This window comes from Dendronephthya gigantea, unplaced genomic scaffold, assembly GCF_004324835.1.
Source record: "Dendronephthya gigantea isolate DGI-Jeju-01 unplaced genomic scaffold, DenGig_1.0 000016F, whole genome shotgun sequence".
Taxonomy (NCBI): Eukaryota; Metazoa; Cnidaria; class Anthozoa; order Malacalcyonacea; family Nephtheidae; genus Dendronephthya; species Dendronephthya gigantea.
The window spans coordinates 2169506-2185357 of NW_021163026.1; the positions used below are offsets into that span (position 1 = coordinate 2169506).

General features: G+C 38.2%; 2 protein-coding genes across 5 annotated transcripts; one reads left to right on the forward strand and one right to left on the reverse strand.

Moving 5' to 3' along the window:
• Positions 1 to 753: 753 nt before the first annotated feature.
• Positions 754 to 6982, reverse strand: LOC114520626 (pre-rRNA processing protein FTSJ3-like). 4 transcript variants are annotated; one of them, XM_028540936.1, is made up of 22 exons: positions 6668 to 6982; positions 6321 to 6403; positions 6127 to 6232; positions 5979 to 6025; positions 5789 to 5868; positions 5415 to 5514; positions 5274 to 5344; positions 5061 to 5183; positions 4868 to 4975; positions 4678 to 4794; positions 4459 to 4559; positions 4273 to 4335; positions 4155 to 4188; positions 3929 to 3987; positions 3720 to 3843; positions 3199 to 3408; positions 2992 to 3091; positions 2710 to 2886; positions 2521 to 2620; positions 2120 to 2392; positions 1696 to 1769; positions 754 to 1575 (listed from the first exon to the last, which is right to left on the reverse strand). In XM_028540936.1, the coding sequence occupies exons 2-22, from the start codon at positions 6385 to 6387 to the stop codon at positions 1451 to 1453; spliced, it is 2259 nt and encodes a 752-aa protein (XP_028396737.1). In that variant the 5' UTR covers positions 6388 to 6403; positions 6668 to 6982; the 3' UTR covers positions 754 to 1450. The 4 variants fall into 4 exon arrangements, with proteins under 4 accessions (XP_028396737.1, XP_028396736.1, XP_028396735.1 ...); XM_028540935.1 differs by having other exon boundaries at positions 6321 to 6531; XM_028540934.1 differs by having other exon boundaries at positions 6321 to 6562.
• A 64-nt stretch (positions 6983 to 7046) lies between these two features.
• Positions 7047 to 15455, forward strand: LOC114520625 (eukaryotic translation initiation factor 3 subunit C-like). The gene is made up of 28 exons (XM_028540932.1): positions 7047 to 7227; positions 8117 to 8188; positions 8291 to 8367; positions 8479 to 8591; positions 8751 to 8801; positions 8884 to 8958; positions 9035 to 9083; positions 9191 to 9270; positions 9402 to 9517; positions 10196 to 10340; positions 10414 to 10509; positions 10587 to 10656; positions 11020 to 11119; positions 11334 to 11430; positions 11639 to 11757; positions 11932 to 12058; positions 12238 to 12522; positions 12599 to 12724; positions 13021 to 13086; positions 13539 to 13626; positions 13705 to 13788; positions 14018 to 14115; positions 14187 to 14236; positions 14332 to 14397; positions 14511 to 14598; positions 14680 to 14772; positions 14850 to 14922; positions 15086 to 15455. Exons 1-28 carry the CDS (start codon positions 7127 to 7129, stop codon positions 15127 to 15129), a joined length of 2649 nt encoding a protein of 882 aa, XP_028396733.1. The 5' UTR covers positions 7047 to 7126; the 3' UTR covers positions 15130 to 15455.
• Positions 15456 to 15852: the final 397 nt, after the last annotated feature.

Genomic DNA, 15852 nt, shown 5'->3' on the forward strand with positions numbered 1-15852 from the left:
GTAAAATGTTCACAATGACTTAAGACGTTACTGGTCAATGGACCGGATACAAAAGCTTCTCCAATGCTTTTCGCTCCAATTTTTCTCCTGTCTGGCGGAAAAGAATAAGTCCTTTTTATTTTCCGGACAAAAATCAGTTTGGAAGAGTTTTTTGAGTGTAGTATAGTAAACCTATATTTCTAGAGAAAAGTGTCATACATTATATAATATATTTGTTTATACTATAATCGATACAAATAGTGTCAAATAGTATCAAATTCCTGATTTCCCAAATTTCATTATTTCCTGATTCAAAATCTGATCCAAATGCGAGGGTACTAATTGAGTCGGACATTTTTCCCGAGGCGAATTTGAATATGAAAACTTATCGTAAACTAAAGCTATAGGCAATCAAATTTTCCGCTACAGTGTATACAAGCCAGCCAATGTGTTTATTGCTTTTGGCAAGGCTGCGGTGAATTCGCGCGTGGTTTTTTTTGGGCCTGGATGAAGTATTAATCGGCAACGAGATCACAGTTTAACAAAACTGATAACACTGATTTCACTCCATGTTCAGTTGACTAAAGTACACATAGAAACAGGCATGACGGATTGGATTAGTTTTCATTGTTCTTACCATTGAAGTCGGCTCCGTGAAAATTGGAGTCATTCAATGTTGAAGCTATGTAAATCGCAGCGCAAAATTTGCTGCGTGTGTATTTAATTGATATTTGGTGTTCCTAAGGTAAACAAAATAAAAAGACATAATTACAATAATATGTCAATAACCAATGCGGTTAATGGGTATGCCTCTAGCTTGATATATTTCTAGATTTCTAAGATTTCTCAATATTTCGTGCATGTCAAAACAATTCTTCGGCAAAACAACTGCTTTAGTGTGAAAACTGCACGCTAAACTTTAACCAACTGCTGCTTCATTGATCTTCGTAACGTTCGTTGAAACCTTAGTTGAATTGATTCAGAAACGGTTTGTTCCTCACGTAAGTTCTTTTCGAATACATGAAAAAGTTCTTTTCCCACGCGAAAGGTTCTTTTCACTTACCAAAAAGTTCTAATTGATTTTTCTCACGCTTGCTACATTTTTGATACATTTTTGGAACAACAATCTTCGCTGCATTCTAGAACGTTTTTGTTACATTTCAGAACGTTCTAAATTGCGTATAATTATTATTTCGTTCTAAATCTGAGGAATAAATCTGTTTTTCACCGTTAAAATGCACATTTTCCAACGTATCCCAAGCCGGCTTGTCGGTAATGTTCTCGTTCTCTTTGCCTGCTTGCTGTCCGAGACTTCGCCAAAGAGCAAATAGGACGAAAATGTGATACTGAGGCTGAATTTCAACTCTCTCATAATTAAACTTTTATGCATTCAGTCACTATAGTTCAAGTTGAAGCTCGAATATATTTACACAGAATTATATTTAGGTCAAGAAGTTATCTGGTGTTTTCACTATCTCCGTCTTTTTCCTCGTTTTTTGTCCTGATTTTTCATCTTCCCCCGCAAATCAGTCTTCATTCTCGGATCAACCATTTTGAAAGGACCCTTCACGCCCGCGGGCCGTTTTGCTCGTTTCCCTGTTGATTAAATACGAAAAGATACGGAATGATTAACGACTTTTACTTTGTCGAGACAATCGTTAGTGAACTTCAATGGGAGAATATGGAGCTTCTCCATTATTATTTATTAAAACATACCGATTCCTTTCTTGGCAACGACGTATTTCACTTCAGGTTTCTTTCGTTTGCCAACTCCAGCTTTTTTATACAGGCTAAGATTAGAGAGACGTACGTTAACCACACGTGGAAGAAAACTATTTCCCTAGTTCCGTCCACTATCAACAACATCATCCAACATTGCTATGATCGACACTATGACCAATATCATTCATCAATATTATAACCACTAATATCATCGTCATCACCGATATCATCATCACTATTGCTAATATTATTATCACTACCACCAATATCATCATCACAATCACCGATATCATCGTCGATATCATTATCACTACCACCAATATCATCATCACAATCACCGATATCATCGTCGATATCATCATCACTACCACCAATATCATCATCATCATCATCACTGTCACTGATTACCATCACTCACTTCCTGAGCTGTTGTGCCTTTTCCTTATCCGTGACTTCATCGTTATCACAAATAACTTCTGCCTTCTTCCTCGCTCTTTCAAGTCGTTTCATTTCCTTCTGTTTCTTCCTGGCTTTAGCCTCAGCTATTTTCTTGATTGGTCTGGCATTGATCTCTCGTAACCTGGCCTTGTATTCCATTGCCTCTTCTTTAGTGACTGGCAGGTTACGCTGATAATGTTTAGCTTCATCCTGGGTGAACCATTCTGGTAGGTTATCATCGTTGAACGTCCACCTTAAATGTCAAGAAATGAATTTCAAAATGGAGGTCCAGTGTTGCAATCTAACGTGGTGGTCTAGTGTAGGTAGTATTCTACAATAAGCTATCGTGGTTTGTGTCTGAACTACCTGAAACTACAGTACCTGTGGTATGCCTCATCTTCGATTTCTCGCTTTCGTTTCTTAGAGAAAGCCATTTGCGCTCCAAGGGCAAGTCCTTCAGGTGTCATATTTTTCATAAGATCTAAATGTATATTTATTACTGATATAGTAAAGAGTTTAGAACTGATAGAGCTGTCCAGTACAATTAGAATTAACTTTGTTCAAACGTACAATGTTGTGATACGACTTCAAATCCATTTTCAGATTTCGTGGTAACATCTGTCTCGTTCTGCACTTGTTCCATTTCATAATCGCTGTCGTCGGAGTCACTGTCGGAGTCGGACGATTTGTTGTCGGCCTGACTCGCTGCATTATCGGACCTCTTCGTCATCGTTTTGGTATCCTTATCTGAAATACAAAACGCAAGCTTTTGGTCCTTGGTATAATCAGGTAACGTTTGTTTCAATTACTAGCCATTATTGCATAACCATCCATGTCAGGTGATTCACGTACTATCTCCCAAAAGAACACCACCAGCTTTTTTGTGCCTTTTCATCATTTGCTCCACCTCAAAATCCTCATCTTCCACAGTTTCTAGACCTTGAAACATGTCCTAAACGAAGTTGCAATGATTAATGGGCGACGTCTTTATTGTATCTTCTGTTTCAAGATTTTTGGATTAACTTGTGTTTACACAATCATCTTTTGCTAAACACTTACTTTGCCAAACCAAAGTTTGGTTTTCGTTAGTTGATCAGTCTCTTCGTCTGGATCGACCAACAGTGGATTGACATCATCATCATCATCTTCTTCATCATCATTGTCCTCGATATCCCCAGCGCTACTGTCCTCACTGTCCTCGACATCACTGCTATCCCCATCATCGTCCGCATCTTCAATCATATCTCCCTCATCGACCTTCTCCAAATTCTATGATCAAATATATATATCCATGGTCATGAAGTTTTGGAGAGATTGGGTGAACTTATCTTCGGCGAGGTTACATGCAGCAATTCCTCACTCTTCAACAATTCAAATGAAATCCTATTACTTGGTATAACACACGGTGTACAAATCACACTGCCAGTCAAACAATCAAGTCCCTGATTTAGGAAACCCTTTGTGGTTTTCCAACGATACCAGCCAACCTCTCAAAATTCATCCCAAAATGATGAAAGAAAACCAAACTATTATATTGCTCAGGAGAGTGAAGACAAAGTTGATTACTAAAGTCACCGCACCTTCTTACTCTTGATGTTGTTCAGCGAGAAGAGCTCAGCGTCATCGCCGTCAGCAGTCGCTCCACCACCAATCTGCATTCTTTCACGAGCCTGTTTCTTCATTGCAAACAACTTACGACGCTTTCTACACATTTCACAAGTCAAGTCATCATTCATGAACAATGAGAAAAAAGAATAAAAAACCCCGAATTCCTGGAGGTTTTGTTTACCTTTTGCCATCAGCAGTTTCCTCGTCTTTCAAATCCTGGATCATCTCGTCAACAGTTTTCTAAATCATCCAGGTTAGAAGGAATGATTTACCATTATTTGCAATCTCTATGCTAGTGTATTCTACCTATTGGGAGTTATTGTCACTCAGAGTATCTCGGATTTACAAAAAACTCGAGGACAATGCGGCCTAGGAAAACGTGTTTTACTAGAATTATCTTTCCACACCTCTGGTGCAACGTCTTCTTTGTCTTGCTCAGCGCTGAGGAAAGAAACGACAATATGACAGAAGATATTAAAGGTGTACTGATCACGTATTTATCTGAATAAAACAAAGTTTCCCAACCTCGTGTTTTCAGCAGGACTGTTTTCCAGATCATGCAACATTGCTTGCCAGTTCAACAATAATCTAAAGTGATATCCAAAGCTTACTTAAAAACAGTAATAGCCGTCCGTATGCCGTTCAAAATGTACTTGAAGTTTCAGGCAAAACTATTCGCAATCTCTTCTGGATAATCTTAATTCAACTAACCTCACTTCCCCTTTTCCTAAAACTTTGATATCCTTGCAACATTCCTTGATTTCAGACGTGGTTAAATCATGTTGAAGATATCTTTTATCATCAAACACAATCTACAACGGGACAGTGACAGTCCGTTTTTACACTCCTTATTTTAGCATTTCTCACTCTTCAGTTCATAGGAGAGCAGTTAGACGACGCTATCCAGTCTAGATAAAGAAATATACGCACCTGATTCACTGAGCTCAAAAGATCCAAGGGTTTTGCACTCTTCACAAACTCTGTGACTGCTAAAGTCTTGAACAAGCTATAGTCTCCTTCTTCATAGCCCTGGGCACGCGATCGTTTCTACAAGGTGCATATACTAGGCATTACTATATGACAAGATCTTACAGTTTATTGTGGAATCATGACCACTTACTTTATTGCTGAGAAGACTAGCTTGTTTTGTAGGCTCTTGATTTACTTCTTCAAAGATGCACTTCCAATCAAGTAACTTTGGATCTATCTTGTCTGGAGCTTTATAACCCTAGATATCAACAACCAACATTCTCATTTACTGGTAAACCGACCACAGAGGTACCCAGATGTACCCATTCCTCACACTTCTTTACCTGACAAACAACAAATATTTCTGCTGACTCATTACGCGAGGCTTGTGGCTTTGTTGCATGAACTTTCTTGAAGAGTTGATTGAAAACCCAGATCAATGGTTGGTAGTCTTTTGAGCGAAACACCTGAAAAACATATTTGTTTGCAGCAATTACAGATGATTCAGACAGACAAAGCGTTTTCTGTTTTGACTTTTTGAGCAAGTAAGCACAAACCTTTGTGACAAACCATCCTCCCTTGTTTAAGAAGTCGCATGCAAGCTTCAAAGCAGCTAGTGTCAGATGTGCTGAAATGAACAAGACAGACTGAATCAGCTGTGATGATCATTTCTTGGACAAGGATTTTCCTAAACAAACCTTGTGTGAAAGCATCATGTGCCCAGGCTGATCCAACATTTGGAGCACCGTCGTTTAAAACACAGTCAGCTTTCCATGTCTTGAGCTCTTTCTTTATGTCCTAGTATTGTTAAACAAGACTGCTGTATTTTTTTTTATTTGAGAGATGTTGTGACAGTTTTTAAACTTTACATTAGAGAAGTGACCATGTCATAGCAGTGTATATATTAGGAAGGTATTCATATTGATGAGGTACATGGGTGCTTCCCATGTTAGAGGGGTGTACATATTAGAGAGGTACCCATATTGGAGAGACATCCGTGTAGAAATGATATTTATTAGGAAGGGGGTTTGTAATGGGAGAATTCATAACTGAAGAGACCTGTGTTGTTTACCTGCCTACATTTCTGTGTGGTGATATCATCTTGCAAAGTGATAACGTTTGCTATTGGTTTTATTGGGACTAAATCTACACCTGAAATACAATAACATATCAAACTCTGTTAATTATAAATTTACAAATATCAAACTCTGTTAATTTTTGTAGGGTGATCCATTGCAACCCTGGGAACATGAGAGAATTACCAATGATGATGCTTGATACTGGCATAAATCTTGACGCAACCTGGAGCCTGTGAATGGTATGAAATATATTAGTATACGCAGCTCTGTCCTAGGATGAAATTAGACTTCTTGTTCACGAGTTGATTGTTGAGTTCCTGGATTGACTCACCATCCTCCTGGTGCCGCGCACAGGTCAATACAAACACGAGATGACTGTAAGAATTCAAACTTTCTATTCAACTGAATAAGTTTGAATGCAGAACGTGCTCGGTAACCTAGACAACAGATATACAGACTATAATATCTGATCTCAATATGGCACTGGATGATGATGTCACATACATGACCATTACACACACATACCTGTTTCTTTTGCTAGATGATAAAATTTATCTCTTCTCTGTTTTCCAATTTTTCCCTTCTTACCCATGATGAGTTTTCAAATACTAACAATAAGTCAATAACAAAGAGAATACCTAGACTGTAAAGACGCAGTATGCTAAACACAGCAGAGGAGGACTCGAAGGACGAAGGAAAAGCTAATCCGCGGTCTTCAAGTCACTTTACTGATAGTCTAAACGCCATAATATGATAGTATTTTACTTCTAATAAAAAACAACGAGATAATTGGATCAGAAAATCGATTTTCTGAGCACCAGCCATTAGAAATCAAGATCTAACTGCAGTAAAATGTCATATATAACCCTCACCTATTCCAATCAGCAATCTTAACGGTCTTCTTGAGTCAAAATCCAAAAATTTTTGGCAGAAAAACTTTATCATTCGTGTTTGTAAACACGTACCATGTGAGTTCTATTGTGTTTGGTATTAAATAAAGTATCGTAACATATTACCGCAGAGTATACAAACGTGTTGGCTCAGCTAGGCTAAACGATGTAATTTGTCCACAAAATTCTATATGATTTAATTTTGGGAGGATTTTCACAACTTATCTTTCCCTTCCACCGCCATAAAGCTGTTATTATGTTTTTAGTTGAGAGTATTTTTGCCTTTTTCCCTGCAAATACACAATTTAAACTTCTTTTTGATAAACTGAAAACTCTGGGGGTCTGGGGCTCAATCATCTTCTTTCCTTTTGGTTTTCCCACGTTGCGTCATAAAAAAGAGAAGAAAATTTATTGAAAAAATTTCATTTCTCTTCTGTAATAATGTCTAGATTCTTCGCTGCTCGTTCATCTGGCAGCGAGGATGAATCAAGCGACGAAGCGCCAGTTGCTGTACCAAAACCAGCGCCCACAGTTGCTTCAAGGTTTGTTGAAAATCTACGTTTTATAATACTTCTGTGCATGAGTCATATAAATATGACGAGTATTATAACGTAATGGATGAATGATTAATAAGGAGCACGTTTTGTTCATATTAAGCATAGTGTTTGCCTCAAAAACAACAAATTACAGTATCAAATTTTAGTACAATTGTTGCACGTGATAGCTTGTATGAAATATAGCACTGGCAGACACGTGAAGGAGTTTATATTAGGTGAAATAAATATCCCAATGTGTTGCGAGGAAAAAATCAAATATCCTGCATGGTTTTGCGTTGTAAGCTATGAATATGGCAAGTTATTCTAGGTTTGGATGGGGTGAAGAATTATGCTGCATTGCCGCTTACCAAGATCCTCTTAACCGGAGTGTTTTTCACATTTGTCTCGGTTATCCGCAAGATGATTTGTTGTGTCCGATGCACATGTTGCCATGCCATAAAACTGATCCCCCTCATAGGGCAGCTGTTTGTCATTTATGCCTCAACCAATATTTATGCCTCATCTAAATTCTTACAATTATGGCTAGTCTGTATCCTATGAGCTTTGCTAGTATGCCAGGCAGCAATTGTTTCCTGCTCACTAAGAGAAAACCTAACTCTGTGTGAAGGTTCTTCAACATTTGCTACACTGGAGGCCTATTTAGACTACACAATAAGTTGTATGCAATTATCATTCTGATGAATGCAAAAGAGGGCCTATGCCACAATCTTCATTCAGTTTTGTTCAGGTTTGAATTTAAAGTGTCACGTTTGTATGTGTGTTCATACGTTCACATATACCAGAGTACGAATCCTATGTGACAAAACGCATAGTGTAAATTGTCCTTAAATGATCCACCAGTGTGCTTATTTAATTCTCATAATCCTCCAATCAGGGCTCAGTTTCTGTTCAGTGACGAAGAAGATGAGGACACGAAACGCGTTGTCCGAAGTCAAAAAGACAAACGGTAAAAATGAGTTCACAACATTGGGCAGTGTGGAAAGGTTGGGAAAAGATGGCTTGGACACTGTTTTTATTGAATGGTTTTTATTTTTTTTATTTGCTGTAGATTTGATGAAATATCCAGCATTGCCAAGCAACTGAAAAATCACAAGAAAATCAAAGACATGTCCAAGATCCTGACAGGTAAAGAGTAAAACCTCAATTGTAAATTTTAAAATCATATGCTGTAGAAATGTATACAAGATACATCTAAGCATGACAATATACCCATATTCAATGTTGCTTCATTCGCAGAGTTTGAAAATCTTGGTCGAGCATTCACGAAAGCAAAGAATGTAGTTGATAAGGAAGGAATTCCAACCACATTTATCAAATGTTTGGTGGAGTTGGAAGATTTCATCAAAGAGGTATAACACTCATTTAACAAAATTTTGCAGCCTAGGTTTTCCAGCCAGGGTTTCAACTGTGTAGGATTCAACCATCTTTACCTGGATCACAAGTTTGCCACCAGGAATCATCGTCATATGTTCCATGTTAATCATTTGTTCTCTTAATTTTCATTGCAGAACTGGGAGGACACTGAAGGAAGAAAAAAGCTCAGCAAATTGAATGCCAAGGTCAGTGTAAAATCGTATGAATTACCGTATGACTCACTCTTGTTGATATGAATGAAAATCTGAGAAATGGGTATTTTTTTAGGCACTCACTGCTTTGAGGCAAAAGGTTAAGAAGTACAATAAGACATTTGAAAATGATATTGAGAAATACAGAGAGGTATGAATGGAGTGGATTTGAAAAATAATGTTTCCTTTCTGGTGTTGTTAATTCATGAAATGTTGGTTGTTTTTAGAATCCACTCATCTCTGATGATGGTGAGGAAGAAGATGCTGGCAGATCAGGCAAGTGTTATAAATGGTTTGAATTGTTTTATTATTAAACAAGCCACCAGAAACCACAGATTAATAATGAAAAATCATGAATATTCATCATTTTACAATTCTGACAGATGATTCAGATGAGGATGATGACATCGTCTTGAAAAAACCTGAACCACAAGCTGCTAAACAAAAAGCAGATAAATTTGAGGTATGCTGTTTGTGATATGGGGGCATTTGGTATTATCCCCACCCCTCTCAATGGGTAGCCCCTTGCCTCTTAAGAATTACCCTCATTTCAATGAACAGTCTGTCTGCTAAGAACTGTGTTTGTTATGACAGGATTCAGACAGTGAATTTGATGATATGGACAGCGATGTTGAAACAGACAGCAGCAGTGATAGCGATCTTGATATCCCTCAAGGGGGGAAAGTTACTGCTGCCATGTTCTTGAAGAGGTATAAACATCTTCAGTAAGGATCATCTCTTATTGATCCAGTTTTACTACAGGACTTGATAACTGTATCAGTTCTAAAACTGTTCTTCCTAGAGGTCCAGTAAGGATCATCTCTTATTGATCCAGTGTTACTACACGAGGAAACCTAAACTAAACTAACTTTATTTATACTAGATAGTTCTATCAGTTCTAAAACTGTTCTTCCTAGAGGTCCAGTAAGGATCATCTCTTATTGATCCAGTGTTACTACAGGAGGAAACCTAAACTAAACTAACTTTATTTATACTGGATAACTCTATCAGTTCTAAACTGTTCTTCCTAGAGATCCAGTAAGGATCATCTCTTATTGATCCAGTGTTACTACAGGAGGAAACCTAAACTAAACTAACTTTATTTATACTGGATAGCTCTATCAGTTCTAAAACTGTTCTTTTTAGAGGTCCAGTAAGAATCATCTCTTATTGATCCAGTGTTACTACAGGAGGAAACCTGAACTAAACTAACTTTATTTATACTGGATAGTTCTATCAGTTCTAAACTGTTCTTCCTAGAGGTCCAGTTAGGATCATCTCTTTTTGATCCAGTGTTACTACAGGAGGAAAACTCATACCATATCTATTTGTAGTTTTACTGCAGTAGGAAAAATAACCTGAACTTGTTTTACTTCTGTGTTTCTCAGAGAACGGGATGAAGATGAAGAGAAAACTAAAGAGAAGAAACTTGAAAAGGAAAGACAAAAAAAACGCAGACAAAAAGTGAAAGAAGATCAAGAAGAAGAGGATGAAGGAGAGGAATGGGAGCAAGTCAAATCATCTCACACCATTGTACGTGTTTGTTTCACGTTTTTTGTTTTATTTTCCTGACATATTTCTCAACGTCATCGTCTTCTGTTTTCAGGAGAAGACCAGAGCATTGTTTGCCAAAGACACAGAGATAAATCACGCCGTTATTCTCAAGAAATTGCACGAGATTTTAGGAGCTCGTGGAAAAAAGGTTGGTTTTGTTGTGAGTTGATCTGCTGATCCTACAGGAACGATAGCGTCTCTTAAATTATTTTGCTTTGTGTTTAGGGAACTGACAGAACAGACCAAATTGAGTACCTCAAGGATTTAAGAAAGATTGCAGAGAAAAACAACCTAGGTTAGTCTTTGAAATCAAGCTTTATTCTTCAGTATTTCAGGATTAGGGATTAATTTATTCTTCAGTATTTCAGGATTAGGGATTAATTTATTCTTCATTATTTCAGGATTAGGGATTAATTTATTCTTCAGTATTTATGGATTAGGGATTAATTTATTCTTCAGTATTTCAGGATTAGGGATTAATTTATTCTTCAGTATTTATGGATTAGGGATTAATTTATTCTTCAGTATTTATGGATTAGGGATTAATTTATCCTTTAGTATTTATGGATTAGGGATTAATTATCCTTTAGTATTTATGGATTAGGGATTAAAAACCAACCAGAATCCAGGATTTATATCATTTTCTTGCCTTCCTCAGGTGTTGCAATGAGCATCAAGATCATGTTCAACATTATTGCATCCATCTTTGATTACAACCCAAATGCAGCCACTTGTATGAAACCAGAAATGTGGAAAAGGTATGAGAGAGTCGACAGAATATAATGCTTACTGTATATTTCACGCTTGAATAAAACTAATTTTGTTTTACTGCTCAGCTCAGGTAATTTGATTTAGTGTTCTTCCTGCATGGTGATTCTGTAGCATTCCCTCGCATCTTTAGGCTTTGAGTTTGAACGTTGTGGTTATTTGCAGTATTTAGTAATATCCTGGCTTCTGTCTGCTTCATTTCAGTTGTCTGGAATACGTGAATGAATTGTTGATAAAACTCGTGGATAATCCTAACGTCACTGTGGGAGAAAACATCGCAGAAGATGCTGAAAATTTGGAGGTAACTTGAATTGAACAGGGGCCGGTTGTATCAAACCCGTTTATCTAAAGGCCCTGTTACACGGTGCAATTTTTCCTGCAACTTGCAATGCAATTCTTCTTTTGAGGGATGTAAATTTGGCAACTACCAAACTTTCGTCTTTCTTACACTCCATGGCGTTTACTATGTATAGAAGTTTGCCCTGTCCTAATGCGCGTTTTTTTTCTAGGATGCGGACGCTGGGTTCAAAATTCGCGGTTGCATTTTGATCGCAATCGAGAGAACTGACGATGAATTCACAAAGATGTTACAAGGATGTGATTGTCATTCCACTGAGTATGTTGAGAGGTAAGCTGACATAATTGAAGGATGAATTGTTTTCAGAGTGAAACCTATTCTTAGACCCCATTTTTCGGCCAATTCGACCATGGTCGAATTCGTCATTTTCCGGTAAATTCATCCCTGCATTATGTGTAAATCTCTGATGATGTGTGATCAGGTATATCCATCATTTTCCTCCAGGTTGAAAGATGAGATTACTATGACCTTATTGATCAGCAGAGTTATGAAATATCTTGAAGACCACGATGCTGCTCCCAGCATGATCTGCAGAGTTTATCTCAGATTTATTGAACACATTTACTATAAGGTTAGTCAAAAGTAACTAGAATTTCCACCGTGTTTTTCCCTGATGCATTGCCAGGCACCCCGACGAGATTTCAAGGACAATTATCCTCGGGAAAGAGGGAGGTAGGATAGATTGCTAGAGAGGAGAGAGAAGGGGGTTTTGTTACTGAAATACTTACCTCCAGCCTTATCCCCCCACAGCTTGACATGGTTCGTATGAAGGAAATGAGCGAGGAAAGGAAATTGAACAAAACTTCAGACGAAGAGGAAGTGTCAGTAGATCAAGCGGCAGCATCGACAGCCTCTCAGATGGAGGGAATGTGTCAGTTCATTTACTCCAAAGACGACTCGAACCGTATCAGGACCAGAGCGATGTTATGTCACGTTTATTTCCTCGCTCTGCATGATCGCTGGTACGAGGCACGTGATCTCATGCTGATGTCACATTTGCAGGAGAATATCGGGCACTCTGATATACCCACACAGGTAGGTGGAATACTAATGACGACATTTTTGAACGGACTATCGTCACGTTGTTGGTTAAACTTAAACCTTTGTGTAGATTTTGTACAACCGTACCATGGTACAGCTTGGTCTGTGCGCGTTCCGTCATGGTATGATCAAAGACGCACACAACGCCTTACATGACGTACAGTCAAGTGGCAAGGCTAAAGAACTTTTGGCGCAGGTCAGTAGAAGATTTCAAACACATTCACTGTAAACACTGATCCCTGGTCTTACTGCATTCATCATATGATAATAGGATCATCTCCAGAATCCACGGATATAATCCCAACTTTAATCCTAAGTCTTAGCCTAAGCCTTACCCAAGTACTATCCTTAAATGATTAGATTGAGGATTAGATTAAGGATGATCATATTCCTGGATTCTTGGCTTGGAATTATTACTACTTACTGTGTTTCACCCTATCATTTGTTACCATTCCTATTATTAAAGCGATGTCTTTCCTCTTGTTTCTCCAGGGTCTAATGCAGCAGAGACAACACGAGAGGAATTTGGAACAAGAAAAAATTGAACGGCGAAGATTGGTATGTGTGCACGTGTTGGTCATGTATTGAGATGCAATATAGAGGAAAATGACGAATGTTTGAGACGGAATTTGCTAAGAGTATTTCCACGAGGAGCTCATGATCAACTGTCATCTTTTGCTTAAAGGAAAAAGAGCCTGTATGAGTGTTGACAAGCATGAGTATTCCATGAGTACCTCCTCAGCTGTCATTTCTTTTTTCCATGAAAAAAGCTTGTGATGAGAGTTGGCAAGCGGCAATATTCATGAGTGTCTTCTCCTGTAAACTGTCAGTACTGACCCTTGGAACAAAGCATGCATGAATGTCCATTGAGATTCATCCTCGTTTGACCTGAGCCTTGTTTAACCTAAGTTTTGTTTGACCTCAGCCTGTCCATTGAGACTCAGCCTTGTTTGACTTCAGCCTTGTTTGACCTCAGCCTGTCCATTGAGGTTTTTTTTCGTTTTGTGAAGGTGCCATTCCACATGCATATTAACCTGGAACTGCTGGAGTGTGTCTACCTCACCTCAGCGATGTTGCTCGAGATTCCTCATATGGCAGGTGAGTGGGAACATGTGGAACATGCTGGGATATTTTTTAAGCCAATGATGTTTCTTACGATTGTTTTTTTTGTTTTAGCACGAGAGTTTGAGCATCGTCGACGTATGATTAGCAAGAGTTTCCATCATCAACTGAAACTGAGCGATAGACAGCCTTTAGTAGGTCAGAAGAATACACAACTATTGCTTCTTATCATCCATCAATATCCATCATCAACCTCTATCATCACCATATATCATGTAGTATCCATTAACACCATCATTATGTATAAGATTCATTACCCATCGTTATCCATCATCATCTATTGCTATCCATCATCATCATTATATATCATCACCCTGTACCATTCCATCCCCATTCTTCATCTTATGAATACGTCCTAAATATTTAGGTCCACCTGAGAGCATGCGCGAACACGTTGTAGCCGCGTCGAAAGAAATGAGCAAAGGAAATTGGCGCGAGTGTGCCGACTTTATTCTGGCCGTTAAGGTAAGTTCTACGATGAGAAAAATTATCATGTTGGTGTCAAAAATATTAACAGATATTTCTTTCAATGCAAGGTGTGGAACTTATTCGACCAGGCCGAGGAAGTGAAGAAGATGTTAAAAAGGTAAGTTGCCCTCCCTAGGAACGGCTGGGATTGACCTCTCGATGCCTCGATGGATTTTCAAATGCATTCTTACACTTGTTTTCATGTGTGTTTAGAAAGATCCAAGAAGAATCACTCAGGACTTACCTTTTCAGCTACAACAGCGTGTATGATTCCATTAGGTAAAGAAACCATTTTGATCCAAACTCTCTTCATTGTTTCATCGTTCTCCCGTGCGTGAGGAGATATTGAGTTCCATATATTCTTGTACCTGAACCATCTCCTCTGTATTTAGTATGAATACTCTGGCTGCAATGTTTGAACTGGACCGTCCTGTTGTGCACAGCATAATCAGCAAAATGATCATCAACAGCGAATTACAGGTACTGGGAAATTGTGATGTCTCTAGATCTTTACGTGTGTGTATCCAGTAGTTTGTTTGAACGACGTCTTTTCGTTTTTAGGCATCTTGGGACGAGCCAACCCAAACTGTGGTCATGCACCGTGGTGCTGAACCATCTCGTCTACAGAGCTTAGCACTGCAATTGGCAGACAAGGTAACACGAGGCCTGCATATTCACGTTTCCCTGCGATTTCAACCAAGTTAAATTTCATGTGTTTTTCTTCTTTTTAGATCAGCACTCTTGTTGATAACAACGAACGAGTATTGGACACGAAACATCAATTTAACTATCGTGATCGACAAGGTAAACTACGAGAGAATACGAAAAGTTTAATGAAAGATACAAAATGAAACACTGGAATAAAACATCACAAAACAGAATGTACATTACAGGCTATATTCAGGCTGGAATTAACGACAACTGCCTTTTTCTTGTGTCTTGAAATTTCATTTTAAATTCGTTGCAGGGCAAGGACGATACAGACCTCAAAGAAGTCAGCAAGTATATTAAAGTTTTCGGATCAAGGACAATCACAAAGGCGGTATACATAGTCAGAGTAATTGTAACTCGATAACAAGAGAGAAAATATTTAATAGGGACGTTACCGGATAGGAATACGAAAACGCACAAAAGCATTCAAAATCACCAAATATAATCATCTCTATTCCGGACCTAATATAATACATTACATTCTAGATCCTGGGTATAGGAAGTTATTGAGGTTGGAGGGTCTGAGGTTTACCCCCTTCTTCCCCCGCTTCCTACGCCCTTGTTCTAGAATTTTTCTCTTTATTGGAAAATATTTAGTTTGAAAATAAAAATCCGCTTGTCATGGACACTGAAGTCTCGATATCAGTGCATATGCTAATTTTGCAGTTTTCTAATCAATGTTTACCGCAAATGCGTTTTGCCACGAGCTCCAATTTGTTCGGCGCCATTGGGTAATGTTTTCGGATGTTTTCACGAATACGTAGACAGTTTGCTATCTCACAGTAGAGATTGTGGTAAAGAGGAACTCCTTCAAACCATCGAACTGATGAGATTTGAGGAAGCAAAACGTGACATATGTTATCAAAAACACTGTTTTTAAAAAGTACAGTTTTTCAGCTGTTCTTGAACTTTTGTGCTGCCCGAAATCTCAGTATTCTTGAAACTAACCACCATCTTGGACATGAATGTTATAATCTGTTCTGTACAGAAAGAAAAATGAGAATTATGCCGACCATCTGGCGA

Bases quoted from the DNA above. Each gene is read 5' to 3' on its own strand.
- LOC114520626 (XM_028540936.1), bottom strand. From the start codon at position 6,387: ATGGGTAAGAAGGGAAAAATTGGAAAACAGAGAAGAGATAAATTTTAT. The intron at 4,976-5,060 runs GTAAAGAAGTGT...GTTGATATCTAG, and splicing joins AAATATTTGTTGTTTGTCAG to GGTTATAAAGCTCCAGACAA. The intron at 1,576-1,695 runs GTATGTTTTAAT...TTTAATCAACAG, and splicing joins CGTTGCCAAGAAAGGAATCG to GGAAACGAGCAAAACGGCCC.
- LOC114520625 (XM_028540932.1), top strand. From the start codon at position 7,127: ATGTCTAGATTCTTCGCTGCTCGTTCATCTGGCAGCGAGGATGAATCA. The intron at 11,120-11,333 runs GTATGAGAGAGT...GCTTCATTTCAG, and splicing joins AAACCAGAAATGTGGAAAAG to TTGTCTGGAATACGTGAATG. The intron at 14,923-15,085 runs GTAAACTACGAG...AATTCGTTGCAG, and splicing joins TAACTATCGTGATCGACAAG to GGCAAGGACGATACAGACCT.